The sequence below is a fragment of the Saccopteryx bilineata genome, chromosome 10 (genome assembly GCF_036850765.1).
Source record: "Saccopteryx bilineata isolate mSacBil1 chromosome 10, mSacBil1_pri_phased_curated, whole genome shotgun sequence".
Lineage (NCBI taxonomy): Eukaryota > Metazoa > Chordata > Mammalia > Chiroptera > Emballonuridae > Saccopteryx > Saccopteryx bilineata.
Window position 1 is genome coordinate 11,170,048 of NC_089499.1, and position 23,054 is coordinate 11,193,101.

The 23,054-nt window shown below is 46.4% G+C and overlaps 1 protein-coding gene across 9 annotated transcripts in view; it reads right to left on the minus strand.

The window, feature by feature from the left end:
* Positions 1-5,348: 5,348 nt before the first annotated feature.
* Positions 5,349-23,054, minus strand: part of NKTR (natural killer cell triggering receptor) — a 56,349-nt gene continuing 38,643 nt past the window's right edge. For 8 of the 9 annotated variants that reach the window (XM_066244466.1, XM_066244472.1, XM_066244467.1 and 5 more), the window contains 8 exons: positions 22,548-22,703; positions 20,318-20,405; positions 19,251-19,396; positions 15,111-17,999; positions 12,192-12,287; positions 11,495-11,551; positions 10,877-10,981; positions 5,349-8,069 (listed from right to left, as the gene is read on the minus strand). In XM_066244466.1, coding sequence (XP_066100563.1) covers positions 7,982-8,069; positions 10,877-10,981; positions 11,495-11,551; positions 12,192-12,287; positions 15,111-17,999; positions 19,251-19,396; positions 20,318-20,405; positions 22,548-22,703 — 3,625 coding nt within the window. In that variant the 3' untranslated portion in view covers positions 5,349-7,981. The remainder of the gene's footprint in view (positions 8,070-10,876; positions 10,982-11,494; positions 11,552-12,191; positions 12,288-15,110; positions 18,000-19,250; positions 19,397-20,317; positions 20,406-22,547; positions 22,704-23,054) is intronic. The other variant, XM_066244470.1, reaches the window with a different exon arrangement.

Consider the following 23,054-nt stretch of genomic DNA (forward strand, 5'->3'; position numbering starts at 1 on the left):
CGGCCCCAGAGCCTCGGGCGCGGCGGGCGGGGGGCGCGGGGCGCCGATTGGAGCCCGCGCGTCAGCTGGGGCCGCCGTCTGGACGCTTAAAGGGCCAGGCCGCTCTGCGTTCCGGCGAGGGGCGCGGACACGCGTGGTGTGCGCCATCCCGGAGCTGCCCGCTCTGCCTCAGGCCACAGGGGCCCCCAGCCAGGCCCCGCACCTCCCATCCTGGCGGATGGACCCCGGCCTCACTCTCCTGCGCTGAGCCCCCTTTCTGCGTGAGGGAAGTTCGTCTCGGAGTCTAACCTTGGTGCTCTCCAGCTGCGCCACAGAGGCGGGGTCAGAATAGGAGGCGGCCCTGAGATCGTGAGTCTGGGTGCGCCCGTCCCCCGACCAGCTGCAGGAAAGACGTCCACCTGCTCTCCTGAGCGATCCCACGCGGAGGAACAGGACCATCACCCTAGCCACGCTTACCACCCCCACACTCTGGCCTGGGCTGCTCTGATCTGAGTGAGGGTGAGTCTGAGATCTCCAGTTAGCAGTGTCCCTCACCCCTACCAGGCCAGCTCAGGGCTCATTCTGCTCTGTGCTTCTAGGATTTGGTTCTGGTCACCCCATACCTACCTGGTGGCCTCCTCTGGCTGCACAGGTCCACCTAGGACAGGATATGCAAGGGCTGGGACCACAGCGGTAGTGAGCAAATCCTTTAAGGTGACTGGCCCCGGGTCAGGAGGAGAGAGAGGAGTGGGGGTGGGAGGCCCAGGCCCCACTGTACCCCCAGCCTTGTGACCTGATGGCTGCTCAGTAGCCTCCTCGCTCAGTCTCTGCTGGGGAGATGCAGCCAGGCCTGCGGAATGCTGCTTTGGCATGGACACCAGTGGGGGCAGGGGGCTGGCTGTGCTGGCAGGAGGCTACAAAGGAAAGCTGCCAGGCTGAGCAGGCAGCAGGGTGGGGAGCACAGGGTGCTGGGCCTGGCAGGACCCGGGTGGTGGCTGGGCCAGCATTGTGGAGAGGGGGGTCTCTGTGGGTGTCTCATGTGGCCATGTCATCATTCGATGTACCACCCCCATCTCACCCCAGTTGACTGCTACTCCACACTCCATCACCCTGCCAGGCCCCCACCCTGGCACAGCACGCACACATGCACTCATGCTTGCACACCAGCCCGTGCCCAGCTGCAGCAGCATCCCCTGCACGTGCCACCTTACTCAGGAGTGGGCAGGGACTCCGGGGCCTGTTCAGTGACTTGGTTCTGGGTGCCAGGGGAAAACGGAGCAGAGGCCAAGATCCGAGGCAGGCCCCATCCTACAATCTGATGATCTGTCCTGGGAGGTTGGATAGGCCTCCTCTAAGGCCCGAATGGGGAGGGAGGCCCTTGTGACTAGGCCGCCTCAGAGCCAGGGACAAAACACCTCAGGCACAAAGATAGGGGTCACCAGAGTGCCAAGAGGAAGGGAAGGCATGCACACAGCTGGATGGAGGGGCCGGAGAGACCCTGGGGAAAGAGCTGGGGAGAGAGGAAGTGGCACAGATGGGGACATGCCCCCCGAGGCAGCCACTGCACACGGTTTGCACTTTTGTGGTCATGGTAGGTGTGTTACAGCTGGAGGTCTCGGGCTAAGGCCGGGCCACAGCAGCTGACATGCCACACTAGCCCGTCACTTCGGGGCTGCCTTCTGCCTCTTCCTCCCAAACCACTTCCTCATCCGACTCAGTGGATCCCTGCACCGGCCTGGGAGGTGGCAAGGGAGGGATCGTGTAGCCTTTAGTTGGATGAAGACAGCAAGGCCTGGAGCAGAACAAATCACACAGCCCGGCACCAACATCAGGAGCCAGGGAAAGGGGAGGCTGGGATAGGGCGTCCCCCTCCCCCCGCAGCTGGGAGGAGCCTGGCACAGAGGACTGCAGGGACACTGCTGGGCCCACTTCCCAGTCATGGCTTGGCGGGCCAGCGGGACCAAGGTAGGGCTGCTGGCCCCTTGGTGTTGGCCTTGGTTCCAGCAGTCAAGACAAAGGAGGGGCTCGAGGTTAGTTGAGAAGGGAGGGAATGGTGGACGGCCCGTCTCCATGAAGACCACAGCTGTTCCTCTCGCTTCTCTGGCCTCCAGCGCATCTGGGGGAGCCCCGGGCAGAGCCTGCGCTCTTAGAGAGACTACTGGCACTGGGTCACACTAGCACTGGCAGGAAGAAGCTGTTTGAGTTTAGTCTGGTGGGCTCCAATGGGGCTGCAAAGGGCCGAGGCCTGCAAGTTGAGTGAACACCAGCGAAAGCAGAGGGCGAGGAGGGCGCCCCGGGCAGGGAGCACCTGCAAGGGCCAGGAGGCGGGAGGCAGCTCAACATCTTCAGGGAACCAGAGGCCATTTGATGTCATAGAGTCCAAACCCTTGCTAGGCAGGCGTGCCCGGCCAAGGGGAGATGGGCAGGGTTGCTCAGTGGGCCTCTGCAAGGGCCAGGCCACGGAGCTGCATTCCCGGCTGGGTAGCAGCAGGTGGAACTGTTACCGGGGAGGGGGATCCTGGGTCAGAATGGCACGGCCTCGCAGAAAGCCAGGAGCTGCACTTGGACACAAGGTCAGAGCCTGAGGAACCTTCAGACACGGGGCTGGGTGCTGGCGAGGTCGGCAGCCAGGCCCCCGCCTCTAGAGGCCAGCTCATGGGTCTTCTCACAACTTCCTGAGCATCTGGCCCCAAGCTTCTCTCCCATGTTAGAAAAGAGGAACAGACCCAAACAAGCAGCTCCCGGGCTTGGTTGGGGAGACTAGACTCACCTTACTGACCTGGGAGAGACCAGGCCCGTGTGTGAACTGCGTGCACGTGTCTCTAGTTGGGCCACTTTAGCCCCAGGTCATACTGGGCCATCAGCAACTAAAATCTCCCCCCAGGCCAGATTCCCTGAGAAAGGATCCCACTGGCCTGAGGGCCTCTGGCCTAGTTTGATTTTATATTGAAGATTTTATAAAGGACTCCTAAGCAACTATTCTGTGGCACAGTCCTTGAGGGTTTGGGGTCAGAGCCAGACTGCCTGGGTTCAAGTTCTGCTACTTCCTAAAGTTGGGTAACTTTTGATCAATTGCTTGGCTTTTATAATTCAGCTCCTCCTCCCTCTTAGAACTGGTGAGTATTAAATGTTTAGAACCAAGCACACAGCCAAGTAGTTCAGGGACGCTGGCCCCTGGGGCTTGTCTCCAGGAGGAGGGTAGAGTCCCATGGCTTCATGCGGAGGGCCAGGCTCAGTCACTGAAAGGCTTGGGGTCCCTTGACCCATTGTGGTGGGCGAGGATTCTGGACGCAGCCAGGGAGGCCTCCAATGCCAAGGCCATAACATTTGCGCGGCAGGAGGGAACAGGCAACCTGCTGGTTTGAATTAGCCCCCCCCCCCCGCCAGCCCCCTGCAGCTGTAGCCTATTAGTGCCAAGCTCAGGGGAGGCAGAACTGAAGCAACCCCCCTCCAACTCCACAGCCAGAGTTCTAAGCTCCCCCACCCTGCAGGGCCCTGGCTCAGTTTGGATTTCCCTGCCACCCCACCAACCCCACCCAAAGCTTTGCTCCACAGGGAGGAGGCAGGGGCCAAGGAGCACTGCCTCTCTCTTCTGAAAGCCCTGGAGAGAACAGACCATTAAGGCCTCCTGCCCCTCCACGTAGCTCTTCTCGCCTCGTCCTCAGTCATCGGGCCCTTACTGGAGCTGCCCGGTCTGTGCCAGGCAAGCAGGTACCACCATCCTTCAGGGCACCCCGGCACCTGTGAGGCTGCTGCCCTTCAGCATCAAATCAGTTCTCCGAGGAGCCCAAGGCCTCCAGCCACCCTTCCCAGCTCCTTTCATCATTCTCATGGGATGTCAGGCTCCTGTCACAAGGGACAGCGGCAGGATTGACGCCCTCTCCTGGTCCCCTCACCTGGTCACAGAGACGATTGGGCTGGCTTCTACTCTGCACAAGGGGAGCCTCCTTTTCCCTTTCAAACAGTGACGTCGGGCTGGCATTCATGGTCACCTGTGAGTGGGGCATCTTCCCTGGATTCTCTCACCCCCCGGTCAGTGCCCAGCTAATTCAGAACAGTCGAGACCAAAGCCCGAGCCACCTCCCGCGGACTGCCCAGCTGATTATCAGAGCATAACAATCCCAAGGAAGGCCCTGAAGGACCCTTACGTGGGGTTTTCCACAGCGGACTTACAAACTTTATTTTTTTTATTTTTATTTTTTTCAGAGACAGAGTCAGAGAGAGGGATAGATAGGGGCAGACAGACAAGAACGGAGAGAAATGAGAAGTATCAATCATCAGTTTTTTGTTGCGACACCTTAGTTGTTCATTGTTTGCTTTCTCATATGTGCCTTGACCCTGGGCCTTCAGCAGACCGAGTGAACCTCTTGCTTGAGCCAGCAACCTTGGGTCCAAGCTGGTGAGCTTTGCTCAAACCAGATGAGCCTGCGCTCAAGCTGGCGACCTCAGGGTCTCGAACCTGGGTCCTCCGCATCCCTGTTCGATGCTCTATTCATTGCGCCACCGCCTGGTCAGGCGCAAATTTTATTATTCTAAAAAAATTATTTTTGTTGGTTTTTCAGAGAGGAAGGGAAGAGATGTTTCAATAAGAGAAACATCAACTTAGTGTTCCACTTATATATGCATTCATTGATTACGTGCCTGATCGGAGATCAAACCCACAACCTTGGCATACTGGGATGATGCTCTAATAAAAAATTTTCTTTAAAGCAACACATCGATTGGACTATTGTCAGGAATTGCCTGACTTGGGGTGGGGGCTACCGATTACTGAATTTTGAAAAGGGAGTTTCTGCAAGACTTACTGTGAGAGGTTATGTTGTATTCACTAAGCAAATGCAAATTCCTTGGAGACCGGAGGAGAAAAAAGTTAATTGTACTTGCCCTGCAAATTCTCCTGTGGTTGCTAAAAATATCCTCATGAATGTCTCCCCCAGGAGTGAGTGGCATGTGCCTGCCTGGTGAACACTGTTAGGAGGCAGGTGTGGACGCTGTGTAGGTGGGTTAGCAGGTCAATAATGTGCTGCCCCTGGGCAGCGGTCGCAGATGGAAAGGGACACGTTCCTTCTTCAGCACACATCTGCATGCAGGTCACAGCCGGGGGACAAGAGCAAAGCGTGGGGGAACTCTGGGGTTGGCTGGGGAATGCCAAGCGCGGTCGGCGCTCCTCTGGGGAGGCGGCCATCTGCCTGAGGTTCTGTCTGGCTGCACCTCGTGCCCATCACATGCTCAGCTACGAGACGAGGATGTGCCTCGTAGCTGGGTCCACAGACTCCAGGCTTCTCTTCCCACTTCAGAGCCTAGCTGAGGTCTGGATGAGTGGAGGAAGATGGAACACGCGCAGACTCAGACTTAGACTAAGTATATATTTTAATTTCTGCAAGGTCCCCCTCTCAAGTGTTAGGGTAATTTAAATGAAGAGTATACAAATTAGACATTGTCGATATGTACAAAAGTAATTTCTAATTTTCAAACAATACCAGCTATACGTTTCATCTGCAGTAAACAGGACATTACAAAAACAGTCCAATAATGCATTTTCTATTAAGAAGCACAATACACAACATAATTCAATTTTATTAAAAAATAACTTAAAATACAGAATAATCCCCTTAGGAAGAAAAGCAGTCTGTAGTTCACTGAGTAAACACACAAGTTGAACGCTGCAGCTGAGGGCTGTTCTTTTCCACGGAGAAGACACAAGAGGCTTCCAAGGCCCCCCTTCCTGGGACAGTCTACCCACAGCCCTGATGGGCAGTTACTGCCTGTCTAGGCACAATTCTAAAATGCCTGCCCCCCCCCTCCATGATATCTTCTATGACCTTAACACAGGGAGACGATCTCAGTGGCTTGATCTAATCACACGAACCTTCACACAGAGGAGGAAGGTGGAGATATTTTAAGAATGAGGACTCGATGGGCCATTGCTGATTGGATGTGGGGGAGCACACAAGAAATCCGAGCAGCCTTAAGGAGCTGAGAGAAAGGCCCCGGACAGGAACCCAACACCGCTAACCACCTGAATGAACGTGGAAGCAGCAGTTTCCCTAGAGCCTCCACACAGGAACGCTGCCCTGCTGACCCTCGGTTTCAGCCTTGTGGGACCCTGAGCGGAGAGTCCAGCCATGCCAAGCCAGACTCATGAGCTACAGAGCTGTGAGCTAGGAAACGGGGATTGTTTTAAGCTGCTAAATTTGGGGTAATTATTTACAAAGCAAAAGAAAACCAATACACTGTCCAAGGATAACTTTTCTTAACATAATTAGATTTGGCAGTTTTTGTTTGGGTTCTGAATGTAGTTTTTTCCACTGAGTATTATTAAAGCAATATCCTCCATTGCAGGCAACTTCTGAAAACCCTTCACATGAATCACAAATGTACACTAACAAGTACATTTCTTTGATTTAGGTACTGTTATCTAATGTACTGTCGTCTATGAACTTGGCAAACAAATGACCCCTTAACGCTGTTTATGAACCTTTTATGGGAAATGGTTTGAATACTTCCAAGGTCACCCCTCCATCCATAAAGGGTTGTCCGACCTCTCCACCTGAGGGCTCCTCACTTCCCAGTACCCCAGGCAGGCGGGGGTGGGATGGCACAAACTGTTGCATCAAACATGCAATATGAATTTCTTCTGCATAACTGGACTAAACTGGCACTAAGGTGATTAAGTACACTTGGGGAAAAAACTCCAACCATTGTAGATTAAAAAAAAACACCAGGTTTTATAGGTCAAATCATTTTTGGAGGAACCCAAACTGTGACAAGGTGTCATCTGTGCAGTCCCATGCGCCCCCCCCATCACCCCGGGTTACTCGTGGCATGCACAGATTCACTGAGTCAGTGGGGGCCACAGTGGGGACAGGAGAAACACGCTGCTGCTGAGAACCGTTCAATGACTACTGTGGTCTATCTCAACTGACTTAAAAGCCCCTCCCCCCACCAAAAAAATGTCCAGGACCATGGCAGTTAGATTCTGGTGTTACTTCTGAAGTGCATTCTTCAATCTACTTTTTCTAGAGGAGCACATGTCAGTCACGTGCAGCAGACCTGAGCGGCCTGAGCCCCTGTGCCGATCCTCCTGCACAGTCCAGGCCACCCAAGCCCACATCACCTATGGCCCGGAGAACTCCCGCAGCTCTGAAAGAACCATTGGTGCCGGTGAATAAAACAGTTTTAATCTCTCTCTCATATGAGACTGTAATGTGGAATACAGAAGAACATTGTTTAGAGAGGCACCAAAAGATACCAAGCACCAAAGGGTGAACTGGAATAGAATTATATTTTACAGTCTAAAACTTCTACTAGTCTTTATTAGAAAGCACATGAAACACAGGCCTTAGAGACAGTGCAGATACTTATAGTTAAGGCTGATTTGTTCTTAACTGCATTGGCCAGCCTGAAGTCCTATAGACCGCAGGCTGTCTGATGACCGCTTTCCTGGTCTTCTGAGACAACACAGAAGTAAGGAATGGATTAAGAGCCCCCAAGCCACTGCCTCATACTCCTGGTGACCATCAGTATTGATCTGGGTGGTTTGTTTTTAAGAGCACATACATATTAGACTCTATAATTGGCACATGAACATTTAGCCACCTTGAACAGTTCTCACAGGTCTGTGCTCTACAGCATTTATGGTAAAACACGGAAAACGGGTAAAAGGAATTTGTATTCTAAGAAATACATGAGATGGAGAGCAAGTCTATCTAAAATAATATTGCAAATTATATTAAAATCCATGGTTTCTTGATTCAAGAAATGAAATTCACTTCCATAGTTGGTTACTGTAAAATGTGGCATAAAAATATTTTAGGAGACATGTCTGTATTTTAAATTCTGTGCACAAGTAAATGAACAAGTAACAATTAAGAAGTGTCTATTTTTAAAATTCATCTCTAATATTGAAATAGAACAACAGACTGCCATTAAGTTTCTTAAACTTTTAAGTTACCAGATATTTACAAATAAGATATAATTCGTATCAAAAAGGGGGGCATTTTCAACTGTATCTGCTGCTTTCACTGGGACTCCGGTGATGAGAGTAACTTCGGTCACTTTCACTGTCCGAGCCGTAAGATCTACAACTCCTGTAGAACAAAACACACACAAACTCTTTCAGCTGTCAACCTTCTGAATTCCTCTTGTAGCTTCTTTTGACAGAGGAGGCTTGAAACAACAGTGATGTGGCATAAGGTGCAGTGGGTGGACCAGGGGTCCTGACTATGGTAACACTGAACTTTTAAGAGATGTTTGTTTGTTTATTCATAATTAGTGAGAGACAGAGACAGAGAGACAAGAAGTGAGAAATGAGAAGCATCAATTCATAGTTGCAGTACCTTAGCTGTTCACTGATTGCTTTCTCATACGTGCCTTGACTGGGGGTTCAAGCGAAGCCAGTGACCCCTTGCTCAAACCAGTGACCTTGGGCTCAAGCCAGTGACCACACGATCTTATTGATGACCCACGCTCAAGCCAGATGAACCTGTGTTCAAGCTGGCGACCTTGGGGTTTTGAACCTGGGACCTCAGTGTCCTAGGTCAATGCTCTAACCACTGCGCCACCACCAGTCAGGTCAGAGATGTTTTAAATGGTAGCAGTAATATCAAGGTTAAGATAAAATAAAGAAACATCATATCTTGGGAAATTACCTGAAACCCATTCATGCAAATGAGCGGAATAATTTTCTATGTTACCCAAATGAACATCAATATTTAATTAGACTGAGAAAGTAAGGAAAAAGATGCATGAAGCAAGTTTTACTATAGACATAAAAATAAGGCCCTGGCCAGGTGCCCAGGGGATAGAGAGCATCATCCTGGCATGCTGAGGTCACAGTTCCATCCCTGGTCAGGGCACATAAAGAAGCAACCAGTGAGTGTACAACTAAATGGAACAATTAAGTGGAACAATGAGTTGATGCTTCTTTCTCTCTCCCCTTCTCCTTCTCAAATCAATGGAAAAATTAAAAAATACATTTGGAAATCAAAATGGCACCCAGTGAGGGGTGAGAATGGGGTGGGGCACGGACAGGAGCATTGGAATAACGAGTCCAGAGGACCTAGTTATGGTCACCATGCAGTTATTTTGAAAAATATTCACTGAGAGCCAGTCACTTTGCCAGATACTAGGGACACACACACATACACACACAAAAGTAGACTTGGGCTCAACGATAGTACAGAATAGTGAGCAAGACAAATAAGGCACCCAGGGTTGGGGGTGGGGCTGGCAGATCTCAGAGTCAGCAGTCAGGCAGGGCTTCCTGGGGGCCGTGGGCTGCAGGGGAGACCAGCAGGGTAGCTGGAAACGGGCCACTTCGAGAGGCAGGAGGGAGACAGTCGTGTGGGTGTCCCTAGGCAGAGGCAGAGGTTCCAGCACATTAGCGGAAGACAGGAGAGTGCAGGCTGGGGTGTAGGTAGAACGGCCTTAGGTGGAACGCTCAGAAGCCTGGACCTGCCCTGGAGGACCATGAGGATGGAGACGTGGAAGAGTTACGAATAAGGATGTGTCCAGATTACATATTCTGCAAGGATCATTGATTGTCCTTAGTGGATGGGGGAAGGGTAAGACCAAAAGCCAGCAGGAAAGAGATACAAAAAGTTGCCATAAAAATGTGTAGTACTAGGTAAAATGTTATATAAAACATATTTGTTTTTTTTTTTTCCTGAAGCTGGAAACGGGGAGAGATAGTCAGACAGACTCCTGCATGCGCCCGACCGTGATCCACCCGGCACACCCACCAGGGGCGAAGCTCTGCCCACCAGGGGGCGATGCTCTGCCCCTCCAAGGCGTCGCTCTGCCGCGACCAGAGCCACTCTAGCGCCTGGGGCAGAGGCCAAGGAGCCATCCCCAGCGCCCGGGCCATCTTTGCTCCAATGGAGCCTTGGCTGCGGGAGGGGAAGAGAGAGACAGAGAGGAAGGAGGGGTGGGGGTGGAGAAGCAAATGGGCGCTTCTCCTATGTGCCCTGGCTGGGAATCGAACCCGGGTGCCCCGCACGCCAGACCGACGCTCTACCGCTGAGCCAACTGGCCAGGGCCATATTTGTAAATATATAAAAAACACATTTCCCCCAAATAAGTGACAAGATATAAACTTCAATCCTGCTGCTGAAGCAAATGATTATGACAGTTTATTATATATATATTTTTTAATTTAAAAAATTGACAAACTGGCTTTGCGATTTCTAGTGAGTCCTATTTTAAAAAGTGGGCCATGGTTTGGGTGGACTCTCTCTTTACCTGTCCCAAGAGAAATATTTGTCCAAGTATATGTGAATATTTAAAAAAAACATTTTAGATTCAAATGTCAACAATAACCAACAAACATTACCCAGCAACTCTTAATACAAAGGCCACATTTAGTAGCTGCCTCTGGGTTGCTGAATTTCAAGAAGAAAGAAAAGGATCTCTGTCCTAAGATTATGCTTTCTTTTCTTTCCCTTTCTTTCTCTTTTTTGTTTTGTTTTGTTTTTTTTAGCTGAGAAGAGGGGAGATAGTGAGGCAGACTACTTACTGCATGCACCTTAACCAGGATCTACCCGGCAACCCCATCTATGGCTAATGCTCGAGTACACAGCTATTTTTAGCACCTGAGGCTAATGCACTCCAACAGAGCTATCCTTAGTGTCCAGGGCCTCACTTGAACCAATTGAGCCACCAGCTGTGGGAGGAGAAGAGGGAGAGAAGGGGGGGGGGACAGGGAAGGGGAGAGGAGAGAAGTAGATGGTCCTGTCTCCTATGTACCCTGACTGGGAATTGAACTGCGATATCCATATGTTGGGCCAATGCTCTATCCACTGAGCCATTGGCCAGAGCCATGCTTTCTTTTCTAAGTCTATCCTCTCATACACCAAGTGCCCACAGGAGCACACAGTGCTCAAAAGGCCAGACCCACCTGGATCGCCTGTTGTAGCTTCTGCCTCGGTGGTAGCTGTCACTCCTCTGGCTTCTACTGCGACTCCGACTCCTGCTGTAGTAGCTATCGTAAGTGTAGGACCTGCTTTAACAGCAACAACAAGCACTAAGGTTTCCTATTCAAAACACTCACATATTCCCATTTCTATTTAGGAGCTTTAGTGTTCTTTAGAACTTGGGCACTATATGACAGTGTGACACACATTTCCATAACAAGTACTGAAAACATTAACAACTGCCCCAAATGAGACTTACCATATTAAACAGAAAAATGTTACTTTCTTTTCTGCATTGAAAAATATCACAAAATTAACACTGAGTCAGTTGGATTGAATCTGGTGGGTACTAGGCAATTATAGTCAATAAACAACTGCCATTACAATCTGACATCAATTGTCCCTTTTGACACTAGAGTACAATGGGTCAACAGAAAAAAAGTCAAAAAGAGCTCATCTAGAAAAGGTATGATTTCATGAGACAAATAATTGTGTTTAGATTTCTCAATAAAATACAACCCTTTTTAAAGGGAACTAGGGCTTTATAAAACAAGGCCTCTCCATTCTGTCCCCGCAGGTGGTTACCCAATCCCTGTCCATACCTGGACCGACTGTGGGGGTCATACGAGCTGCTCCTGGATCTGCTCCTGCTGGACGTCCTAGTATTAACCACATGAGGGACCATCATTTTGTGGATCAGGAAAGGCTACATCAAAAATCTAGACATTTATTTGCCCATCAAGAAGAAAACACAATGAAATCCAGCAGCTATATTTATTTTGTTTTTGTATCAAAAGTATATTTGAGTTTTTAAAATAGCACACTGGATTTCATAAGAAAGATGAAGTTTTACGCTCTTCCTCTGTGAGTTGCACTAAGGAGTCACCGGGGCGGCTCTATCAGTTGGGCTGAGGGGGAAGGCCCACCCAGGCAGGCAGGAAAAGGAAGGTGCAGCCCTGGGAAAGACCTGTGAGGGGAGCGAGGGCTCAAAGAAGCTGGCAAGCAGAAATGCCGGTTAATCCATGCCGCTTTTTCATCTGGTCCCCCTTCCAAGTCCCCTACCCCAAGCCGAGATGGCTGCAGGTGTGGGCTGAGGTTCAGGAAGAACCTGGGGGTGGGGGGAGGGGGAGGTAGTGGTCAGGGCCTCTGTCCTGGGCACAGCCAATGAGCATCTGATTGCTCTTTGGAAGGAAGAGCTAGATGAGAAAACCGGCTACGTGGTAGTCACAACGACAGGGCTTGGGACGCAGACAGGATGGGAACCACCCGGGAACAGGAGGGCAGGAGTCACACACTCACCTGTGACTTTTGTAGCTGCGGGAGGAGCTGCTCCGGCTTCTTGTGTGGCCTCTGCTGTACCACCCTCTGCTCCGGCTTCTAGAGTAGCTTCTTGATCTACAATTGAGAGCAGAAAACTGTAATTATATGAACTCCCCATGCTGTTAAAATTAATTACTTATAGGGCAAGAAAGGGAAAACACAGTAAGAGGAAAGGTCTCTCATGAACTCTGCACAGTGGGTATGACAGTGACAGCTAATAAGGGTTTAAACTGAACAAAATGAAATGAAGAAAGGCCAGGAGAGGCTGGTACGGGTATGTTTACAGAAGCCCGATTAGTAATACCAGAAAAGGAAATAATGCAATTTCCATTAATGGCAGAATAGGTAAAAAAAAATTACCCATATACTGAATATTCTCAAGCAGGAAAATCAATGAGTTACAGCCTCATATATCAACTGAAATATCTTTGAAACATAGTGTTGAGTGAAAAAGGCTAATGTAGAACATCTATATATATATATAAAAGGATTTTGTTGGAAAACATGCAAAAGCAACGCTGTATAAGTATAGAAATATTTGTGGTAAAATTATAAAGAAAAGCAACAAATTATAACAAAAGTTTAGAGATAATGTTAACTCTAGAGAGAGAAGAGAGAAAGTAGGGAGCACTGGGTAGGGCTATATCAGGTATAGCAAAGCTCTATTTTTATAGTTAGATGACATTTTAAATTATTTTTTATACCTTAATCATTTATTTCTATATCTCTCTAATATTTAATAAAACAAACAAAAAAGTTAAGTAATGCAATCCTGCCTCTGTGGATTCACTTGGCCCCTGCTGCTTCTCCTACTTTATACCTGTCATTCAGGATGAGGACAATAACCTTTTGTGTAGGCTACTTGTATAACACCTGCACAGATTTTATTTAGTTTAAAACACATTATGTTCTAATAAGATTTTAGTCATTTACTCAACAAACAATTATAAAGCAGACTCTGTGAAGTGACTGAAAGATGAGTAGGAAACTGTCTCTGGATTAGCAGACATCTAGTCCATCAAAAATGTCATAAGCCTATTTGGCTGATGCCAAATGGCCCTTGATATTTGGCTTGTTAAAAACATTCTTGGGTTCAGACAGCTCATGTTTATTTATACTTTTGATTTAATTAATAAAAAATACGGTCATGTTTTTAGTGGTTCAATAATTGTAGTGCGGCTGTATTGCCAGTAATACTACCACCCTCGCCTCAGTCGCCTAGCTGGTAATGGCACATGGCATTAGGCAGATTGGTCGACCGGGACCAAATGTCTCTGCGGATGTTTTGGATGGGACAAATATGTTCTGCAAGGCAGTCTCTGGTTTCAACAAGTTCACACCCTAGGAGGGGAGTCAGGCCAAACCAGGGAGACAGAGGTTAGCTATCTCAGAGGTCTACTGCCCCTAGCTGAATAGCTTAGAGCAAATTCCTGAGCCTCTCTATGCCTCACTGTCTTCATTTCTAAAATGAAATACCACCCACGCCAAGGGCGGCGGTAGGGAGGTACTGAGTGAGAGCGGCCAGCATCACCAACAGCTCAGAGCTCTCGAGGTGTAAGCAGTAAGGCAGAGGTTAAGCTCCCTGGGGCCTGGAGCAGCTCAACAGGTAACTGCAGCGAGGAATATGAAAAGCCAGGAGTCACCTCTCCGGGCCTGATGGGAGGGGCAGGAGGAGGAAGAGCCCCCAACACAAGCAGGAACGGTCTGAGAGGCAGCAGGAGAGTGCCAGAGGGCTTCCCGAAGGCGAGGACCGAACACGGGCATGGGGAAGTGCCCCAACCCTCAGCAGTTAGTGCGGTGGGGAGCAAAGGCACAGACATACTGGGAGCAACTAGGAGTGCAGGGGACAGTGGCACAGGTAGCAAGTATTGTTTCAAAGAAATCTGGGTAAAGGGGAAGAAGACTGACAAATAACTAGAAAGAAAAAAAACAGTCGAAGACTATCTGTATTTTAAGTTCAAGTGATGAAAATCAAGCACAATATAATAAGGGATATGAGTAAGAAAGAGACAGTGAGGTAAACCAAGAAATATTTACAACACAGAGAGTAGGAATTACTTATTCCTATCATCATCACCATTTAAAAAAATTTTTTTTAAAGTTTCAGTCTATGATGACAAAAGTGAGCTACAACTTCAACCAAAAATAAGTAAATCTAAAGAGGATGGTTTTCCCATCCTCCCCACCCCTAGCCTTGCACAAAGATCAACCACCTGGGTGAAAAGGGTGAAGGGAATAAGGAGTATCATTTGGTAATTAGAAAACAGTCACAGGAATATAAAGTACAGCACAGGGAGTACAGTCAGTAATACTGTAATAACCATGTACAGTGCCAGGCGGGCACCGGAAATATCCAGGAGAACACTTGGTAAGTATGATTGTGTAACCGCAATGCTGTATGCCTGAAACTAATTTCAAAATAATATGGAATATAAACTGTAATTGAAAAAAAAAAGACCATCGGATGCTTGTCTTGAGCAGGCAACTCTGCCTCGCTGGTCCTCACTCCCATCCGTGTGAGATGGAGGTAGAGACTGATGGCCTTCAAATCCTTTCCACCCTGTAAATTCAGATTCCCTTCTCGGGCATCACTGGTAGGCCAGAGAGCAGACTTGGACCTTTAAAGATGGAGAACTTCCTACATGGCCGCTGATTTCTACCGCCAGAGAGCTTTAATAGAAAGTGATAGCCTTTTACACTGAGCCCGATTTCTTCCCTGAAACCTACTCCCGATGTCCTCAATTTGCTCTCTGACTCACAGAGCACAAGACTTCTCCTAATTCACCTTCCAGGCATTTGGAAATAGTGATCTTGTCCCTAATTCTGAAGTTCTTCCAAGCTAAACAATAACAGACACTCTTTGGGAGAAAACAAGGAAAGAGAATATTTATTGCTCACCGATAAGACGATGTGGAACTCCGCGATCGACTTCTTGAGTGACTGTAGGAGACAGACCTTGTTCTGTGTCTTGATTTGGTTTCAGATTTACTTCGAGATCGACTTGGACTCCTGGACTGGCTATCACCATCCCGACTGGGTGTCTGCTCATCACTTGAACTCTCCTGATTTCTTGGCCTCCGGTTTAAGCGTGCTGTCTTTCTTACTTCATCAAAGAGAGACCCAGGCCGGACTTTATTTTTGCTTTTAATTTCTATTCTCAAGCCTTGTGGTTTCATTTCAGGCGCAGCGGTCAACGCTTTCGCTTCCACGGCACTGGAAGTGGCAGCAGTCGGTGCTGCGAGGTTCCCCACGCCCTGCAGGGGTCTCCACTTATTATCCAGGAGGCTGATCTGGCCCTTTTCGGCCTCCTCCCTCCTCACTGTGCTTTCTGCAGCCCTGGCCAGGCCAGCAGAGCTGCTGTCCGCTTTCCCGACCTCCCCCTCCCTGGGGCTCTGAGACACGCCACTCTCCTGTTTCCCCACCTCTGCCTCAGGACGCTCTGGCTGCAATTCCTGCTTTACAACATCTGCCTCTGGGGTGTCGAGCCTTGAGTTTCCTAGCGGGGATGCCCCCTCCAACTTGGCTGGGGAACTCCTATCAGGAGTGCAAATCTCCATATTGTCATCTGCTGGAAACATGTCCTCCACTCGGCTTGGGACACTTTCTTCAATATGCTGACTGCTTGGGGGAGGGCTGGCGACGTTTTCCTCAGTACTTAAAGGTGTGGGAGAAACGCTGAGCTTCCTATCATCGTTAGCAGGGTGCTCAGTGTCTGAGGAAATCGTTCCTGTATTCTGTTTATCTGAAAGGCTGCCGTCCTCACTGGGCTTCTCCGTCTGGGGCACGTTTTCCTTTGTGGTTTCACTGTGTTCAGAAACTTGTTTTTTCTCTTGTGGCTCCTGAGTAACTTGCTTTTCATTAACCTCCTCCTCCTCCTCTTCACCAAATTCTAGCGGTGGCTGCCAGTGAAATGCTTGTTTTCGTTTCGGAGCCTTGTGCTTTTTGTCCTTTTTCCCTTTCATTTTCTCTTTCACTTTTTTGGTGTGTTCCCTTTTAAGGTTTTCCTTTGCCCCATGTTTGTGCTTCCGTGGCTTTCCTCTAGGGTTTTCTGAGTTGCAACAGGGCCCCTCAGACTCAGAGGTGGACGACCGCTGGCTTGACTTCCGAGCACCATTATCATCAGGCAGTGAAGTATTGGCTGAAGACTTTGTTGTGGGTTTGGCTTTGATGTGAATTTCACCAACCTCAGATTCAGAATCTGATGTGGCCTCACCTTCCTCTTTATCAGAAGATGGCCGGGAATTCTTTTTACTGTTTTTAGTTACCTCCCGCTCAGAATTTGACTCGGAGTCCCACTTACTCCCAGCATAATTCTTCCTTCTGGGCTTACCGCCATTTCTAAAGTGATCAGAAAGATTCTCTTTCAAAGTTCTTTTTTTTGAACGAGGACATTCCTGTTCAGGCTTGGATTTCTCTCCATCTCTGTTCTTCCCTTGCTTAGTATTCATTTCCTTCTGGATTTGCTTCTCTTTTTCCTGGGCTGACTGTGTAACCTGAATACTTGAATGTTCACTGTCTGAAGAAGAATCTACAGATGACCTGCTCTCACTGTACTTTCTCTGACATGAAGACTTGTCTCTGCCTTTGGCATATTTATTGCAAAGTATCTTTTCAGAGCTGCTGCTGCGCCTTTTATGTGAAGTAGTCATTTTTTTCACATTGGATCTAAATTTTCTCTTGGCTTGTCTTCCAGCATCACTGCTAACAGAAGAGTATGATGATGACCTACTGCACGGTGAGCGGTCACTGTATTTATTTCGTGAATGAGATCTAGATGAAGGAGACCTAGACCTCGAATGGGAACTAGCTAAACTTCGTGACCGTGTGTACGATCTAGAGTAAGATCTACTCCTGGATGATCTGCTCCTGGACCTCGGGGAGCTTTCTGAGCTTCTATCACTGTATTTTGAATAAGCACTCCGATCACTTTCAGAATTTTTTTCTCTTTTATGGTAGGATGACGAACTCCCAATGTCTTTCATATTTGCTGAACTGTAAGTGCTCTGGGTGGGCAGCAAGTGGGTTGTTTTTGCTTTCATCTCCTGAATCCTCTCGTAAGAGGGCTTCCAGGGCTTCTGTCCAGGCTTCCACCTTGAAGGAGGGGGGCTGTCACTCAGTGGGATTACAGGGATATTTTCCGCCACCACTGGCTGCTGTACTATGAGGTTTTCACTTGGTGGCACTGGTGCTCTTAAAGGTTCTACTTTAACTGGTTTATTTTCACTCAGCTGAGAGGCTGCTCTTCTTGGGGATTGTGATGCTGTCCGTGAGGGCCCTGACTTGGAGCTAGACCTAGACTTGGATCTACTTCGAGAATGTGATGAGGATTTTGATGGGGTCCTGGATCTGGAGCTTCCTCTAGAATCAGACTGCGAATGAGACTTGGATCTGTACGAGTCTCTGCTGGAGTGGGTTGAAGAGCTCTGGTCATCCTTATCAGATTTAGACCAGTCTCTCTTGGATGAGGGATGAGAGGACAGTGAGGAAGAACGAGATATCTTCTCTCTCTCACAAGGAAATTTCATTCTTCGGGTGGAAGATTTTGAGGATTCTATGTCAGATGGTACGATAATCCTTCTCTTCTTAGTCTGTTTGTGTCTTCTGCAATGTTTCTGCTTTTTAGCTTTCTTTTTATGCTTAACTTTTTTCTCTTTTCTGCGTTTTTTATGGTGACCATCAGAGTGTCTTGCTGTACTAAGGTCAGAATAATATCCATTATAAGACCATGATCTTGATCTTTGGGACAAGCTTCTTTCATCCCATCGGCTTGAACATGGGTCACTTAACCTATAGAAAAGAATATAATATACACGCATCATTTGCAAGCATGTTTTCTATGCTTTAAAATTAAAACACATCTGTTAATACAAGTGCAATGACAACAGCCTAGTTAACAACAAAGTACTGACTCCATCAACACTTTAAGTACATACATGAAGGAAGGATAAATCTAAGAGTGATTGGCTGGTCCTGACCTTACAACTGCAGACACACATACAACTGCCAACAGAGCCACTTACAAAAGAATTTTTTTCAAAGCTAAGCAAAGAATTTAAAATTTGACAGGACAATGGTTTTGAACAAACCAACTAATCACAAGAGTACTGCTGACAAACAAGTTTCTGGCTATGATGGGCGCATAACCTCTGCCTCCAAGAACAATGTCAAACCAAGTTCCCAAACAACTGGGTTCATTCTCTGAAGAAATAGAATAGCTGCCTGGGCTGCAAGAGAAACCTCTTTTGCTGAAGAAGCTCACAGGCTATTGCTTTATCTCAGCCTCACAGAGAGAACCAAGACCTACTGCTAAGGCTAAACTATTGATACTTCCTATGGAAACCGAGGGGAAAGTGCATGAAAACAAATGAGGCTTTATAATCTCACTGGTAACATCAGAGCTCACAATCGAGAGTGCTCAGCACCAGTGTGTCTAAACCACTTCCACACAGTAGACGCACACTCTTTCCTTCCTCTTCCAATTTCCAACATGCTATAGGACGCCCATACCAAAAAAGACTTTTACCATGAACAATTATAGAGGGTCCCATTGGTATATTTTCATTAAAAACATTTTTAAAGTATATTTTCACGAGCTATTCTGAGGCCAGCCCCATTTCTAGAATAAACATTCCAGTGTGGGTAAGGGACGGGCATACTTCTGAGGAAGCAGCAGGCCCTGCGGTCAGAAGTTAATGCACACACTGGGTACAGGTCTTCCTGTCTACCAACTCATTCATCAGTGACCAAGAAACCTGGCTATGACAGTACCTGCCATATAATTTTAAGTCCTGATTATTTCTAAAACTGAACAAGAAATCTTTAAGAGATTCAATAGGTTTATAGTCTTGAGAGGGGAAAACAGCATTTTGATTTTAAAGCATCCCAAAACCATCAGCTTCCTGGTTAATAGTTCTACTTCCACCAAGTACTCCAAATAGTATTCTCTGGTCGCCATCTAATTTTCAATTTAAATCTTCAATGAAAAGTCCAGAAGTCAGTCTCAATTCCCTTAACACATAAGATAGAACAAAACCCTACTTGTCTCCTTTACTCCATTTCTCTCCGCTAGGTGGTCTGTACGCTCTCAGCCTCTGCATTTCCTCTTTCCAGTGAGGCGGTGTCTCACTGCTGTCATCGTCGTCGGACTCAGAACAGGATCTTGATCTTGGAGGTGTGTGATAGCGCTGTAAAAACAAAGACAGGAATCACTATTTTTAAAATACCCTTCAATTACAGTCTGCTATAGGACCGAGTTAGAAGTAAGGCCCAATCTCAGGCCCCATTCAAAGGCAATAATGACTGAAGTTCCAAAAGAATGATATGAAGTTATATCAAACATGAGCAACTGAAAGAAATAGGGAAAGCTGAAATTTATTTCTACTGTATTCACCTGTGAACATTTCCTCTTCAAAGTCCTAATGGTTAGGCCCTGGCCAGTTGGCTCAGCAGTAGAGCATCGGCCTGGCGTGCAGGAGTCCCGGGTTCGATTCCCGGCCAGGGCACACAGGAGAAGCGCCCATCTGCTTCTCCACCCCTCTCCCTCTCCTTCCTCTCTGTCTCGCTCTTCCCCTCCCGCAGCCAGGGCTCCATTGGAGCAAAGTTGGCCCAGGCACTGGGGATGGCTCTACGGCCTCTGCCTCAGGCGCTAGAATGGCTCTGGTTGCAGCAGAGCGATGCCCCAAGATGGACAGAGCATCGCCCCCTGGTGGGCATGCCAGGTGGATCCCGGTCGGGCGCATGCGGGAGTCTGACTGCCTCCCCGTTTCCAACTTCAGAAAAATACAAAAAAATAAAAAATAAAAAAAATACACAAAATAAAGACAAAGTCCTAATGGTTACAGCATTCATTAGTCTGGACTGGAGTATGCAGCATACTAAGACTTCTCAACATACTGATTGGTTCACACGTTCATTTCATAAACCCATTCAAACATGGCAGTAAACTTTGACCTAATAGCAATATCTTCCCATAATTATGGAGAACACAACTAGCTCCTTGAACAGATTTTTGATTACACCTAAAATTAAAGCTAGGATTTTGCCTACGGTAAAAACATTTTACAACTTAGATCATTTGAGAAAAGGAAAAATCTTAACAAACATACAATTGTGCCCCTTCCTTTAATCTTCCGTCCAGACTTTGATACAGATGGTTTCTGATCGCTTACAACGGGGGTAGCATCCGGAATCTTCCTGGAAAGGATGATTGAAAATTAAAAATAAGCAAATGTCAGTTTTCTCAATGTTTACATGTAGAATTTTTGCTCCTATAATACAAAACACTTCCTTTAGATCCAATACTTCCACAGGATGAGGCACTCCACATAATCTAATTTTCAAGCAAACCCTTTAAATGCCAACTTAAAAAAAAAAAAGTAACCCAGTTGGGTAGAAATACATTATACTAACTAGTATCTATCTTTTTAAGCATAGTACTATTTTAAAACAAAATCCTCTTTTAGATGTCAACTGTCAAAATCATAACGCTCTATGGGAATCCTATGGGACTTATTCCTGACTCCGATGCTTAATTGTGCTTTTTTAGTCTTTTTAATTTTACTTTATATCTAGTTCATTTGTCTTCATCTCTCTACTATAAACGATCCCTCCTTCAATGCTCTGAATCTGCTGCCTCATTGTATGGGCAATTTTAAGAGTATGGACTTTGTGGCAACTACAGTTCTCCATGCATGAGAAGTTTTTCATACTTGAGTTTGTTTTGTATGTTATTATTATAATGGCTGGCTCTTACTGAATACTTACTATGGATCAGGTATTATGTTAATAGGCATTTTTAAATGTTTTTTTATTGGCTAAAATATATATAACATAGAAATGACCACTTTAACTATTTTAAGTGTACGATTCAGTGGCATTAATTACATTTACAATGTTGTACAAGCATCAGCATCTTCCCAAAATTTTTCATCACCCCAAACCAAAACTCTACCCATTAAGCACTAATTTTCCATCATCCCCATTCCCTCAGCCTCTGGTAACCTCTAATTCATGACCAAGTAACACTCTGTACACACACACACACACACACACACACACTTTGTTTATCCATTCATCTATTGATGGACACTTGGTTTGTTTCCACCTTTTTCCTACTGCGAATCATGTTGCAATGAACACTGGCGTACGCTTTCCTGTTTGAGTCTCCATTTTCAACTCTTTTGAACACACAGCTAAGAGTAAAACTGCTGGGTTATATGGTAAATCTGTTTAATTTTCTGAGGAAGCCCCAAACTGGTTTTCCACAGCAAGTGCATCATTTTACACTCCTACCAGTGATGAGAGAAGATTCCCATCACTCCCTATCTTTGCTGACATTAGTTTTTGTTTAAATTATAGCCATTCTAGAAGGTGAGAATCTCGTTGTGGGTTTGATTTGTTATTTCTCTAATGACTAATGACATTCAGCATCTTTCCATGTGCTTAAAGGCCATGTATACCTCTTCTTTGAAGAAATGTCTATTCAAGTCCTTGGTCCATTTCTAAATTGAATTGTCTTTTTGTTGTTGCTCATGCTTTTGGTGTTAAATATAAGAATTCACTACAAAGTTCAAGATCATGAGGATTTACCTGTTTTCTTCTAAGAGTTTTATGGTTTACTTAAAATGAGCTTGCTGACCCACTTTGAGTTAACTGATATATATATAGGATGTAAGGTAGGATTCCAACCTCTTTCTTTTGCATGTAGAAATCTAGCTGTCCCAGCAGTATCTATTAAAGAGACTCTCGTCTAACATGAGTTGGTCACAGATGTATGGGTTTATTTCTGAGCTCTCGATTGTATTCCGTTGGTCTCTATAGCTACTCTTAATGCCAGTATCACACTATTTTGATGACGGTAGCTTTGTAGTAAGTTTTGAAATCAAGTACGCGTCCTCCAACTTTTGCTTATTTAGGGCCCCCTGCAATTCCATATGAATTTAGGTACTGATCTTTCCATTTCCACAGAAAGGCTGTTGCAATATGAAAGGGACTGCACTAAATCCATAGCCTACTTTTAGTAGCATTGACATAACAATATTCCAATCCATGAATATGAAATATCTTTCCATTTATTTAGGGTCTTTTTCAGCGACATTCTGTAGTTCTCATTGAACAAATCTTTCACCTCTTTGATTAAATTTATTTCTAAGTACTTTATTCTTTTTGATGTCATTTTAAATGGAATTACTTTCCTAATTTTCTTTACAGGGTGTTTGTTGCTGAAGGTTAACAAGCATTTTAAAGGCATTAGCTCATTTAATTCTCATAATAACACTATGGGGTACATGAAATCACCAATCAAAAATGAAAGCATAGGTTAATCATCCCACTTACGGTTCAGGCTCCACCGTGACAAGAGGCATATCTCTTCTCAGTAAAAATCGGTTCTCAGGCACTGGGGGTATCTCTTCTGGACGAACTACAGGCTTCTCCCTTTTAGCATTTGAATCCACTGACCTTTTTTCATTGGTATCACTTCTCTCAGAGTGACTTAGAGAGAACATACCAAGCCACCAATTAAGGTACATACTATTTGTATTTCACAATAAAAGCACATAAAATTAGATATTAAAGAGCAAAACTACTGATACCTTGTAAGTCTCACTCAAAAGGTTTATACAGTTTTCTCAAAGAGAATAAAATAACCCAAATGAAAACCCACAGTACTAAATAAAACGTTGAAAATTGTCAAATGAATCCTAACTTTTTTCTTTTAAGAGTTTCAAGGATTATTTTCACCTGAAAACAAATAAATCTTTGATATGAAATGTCTATGCTACCTTAGATTGGCCAGACTTTAATTTACAGTAAAAAAATTCTATCCTTTTTCAACAACAGGTA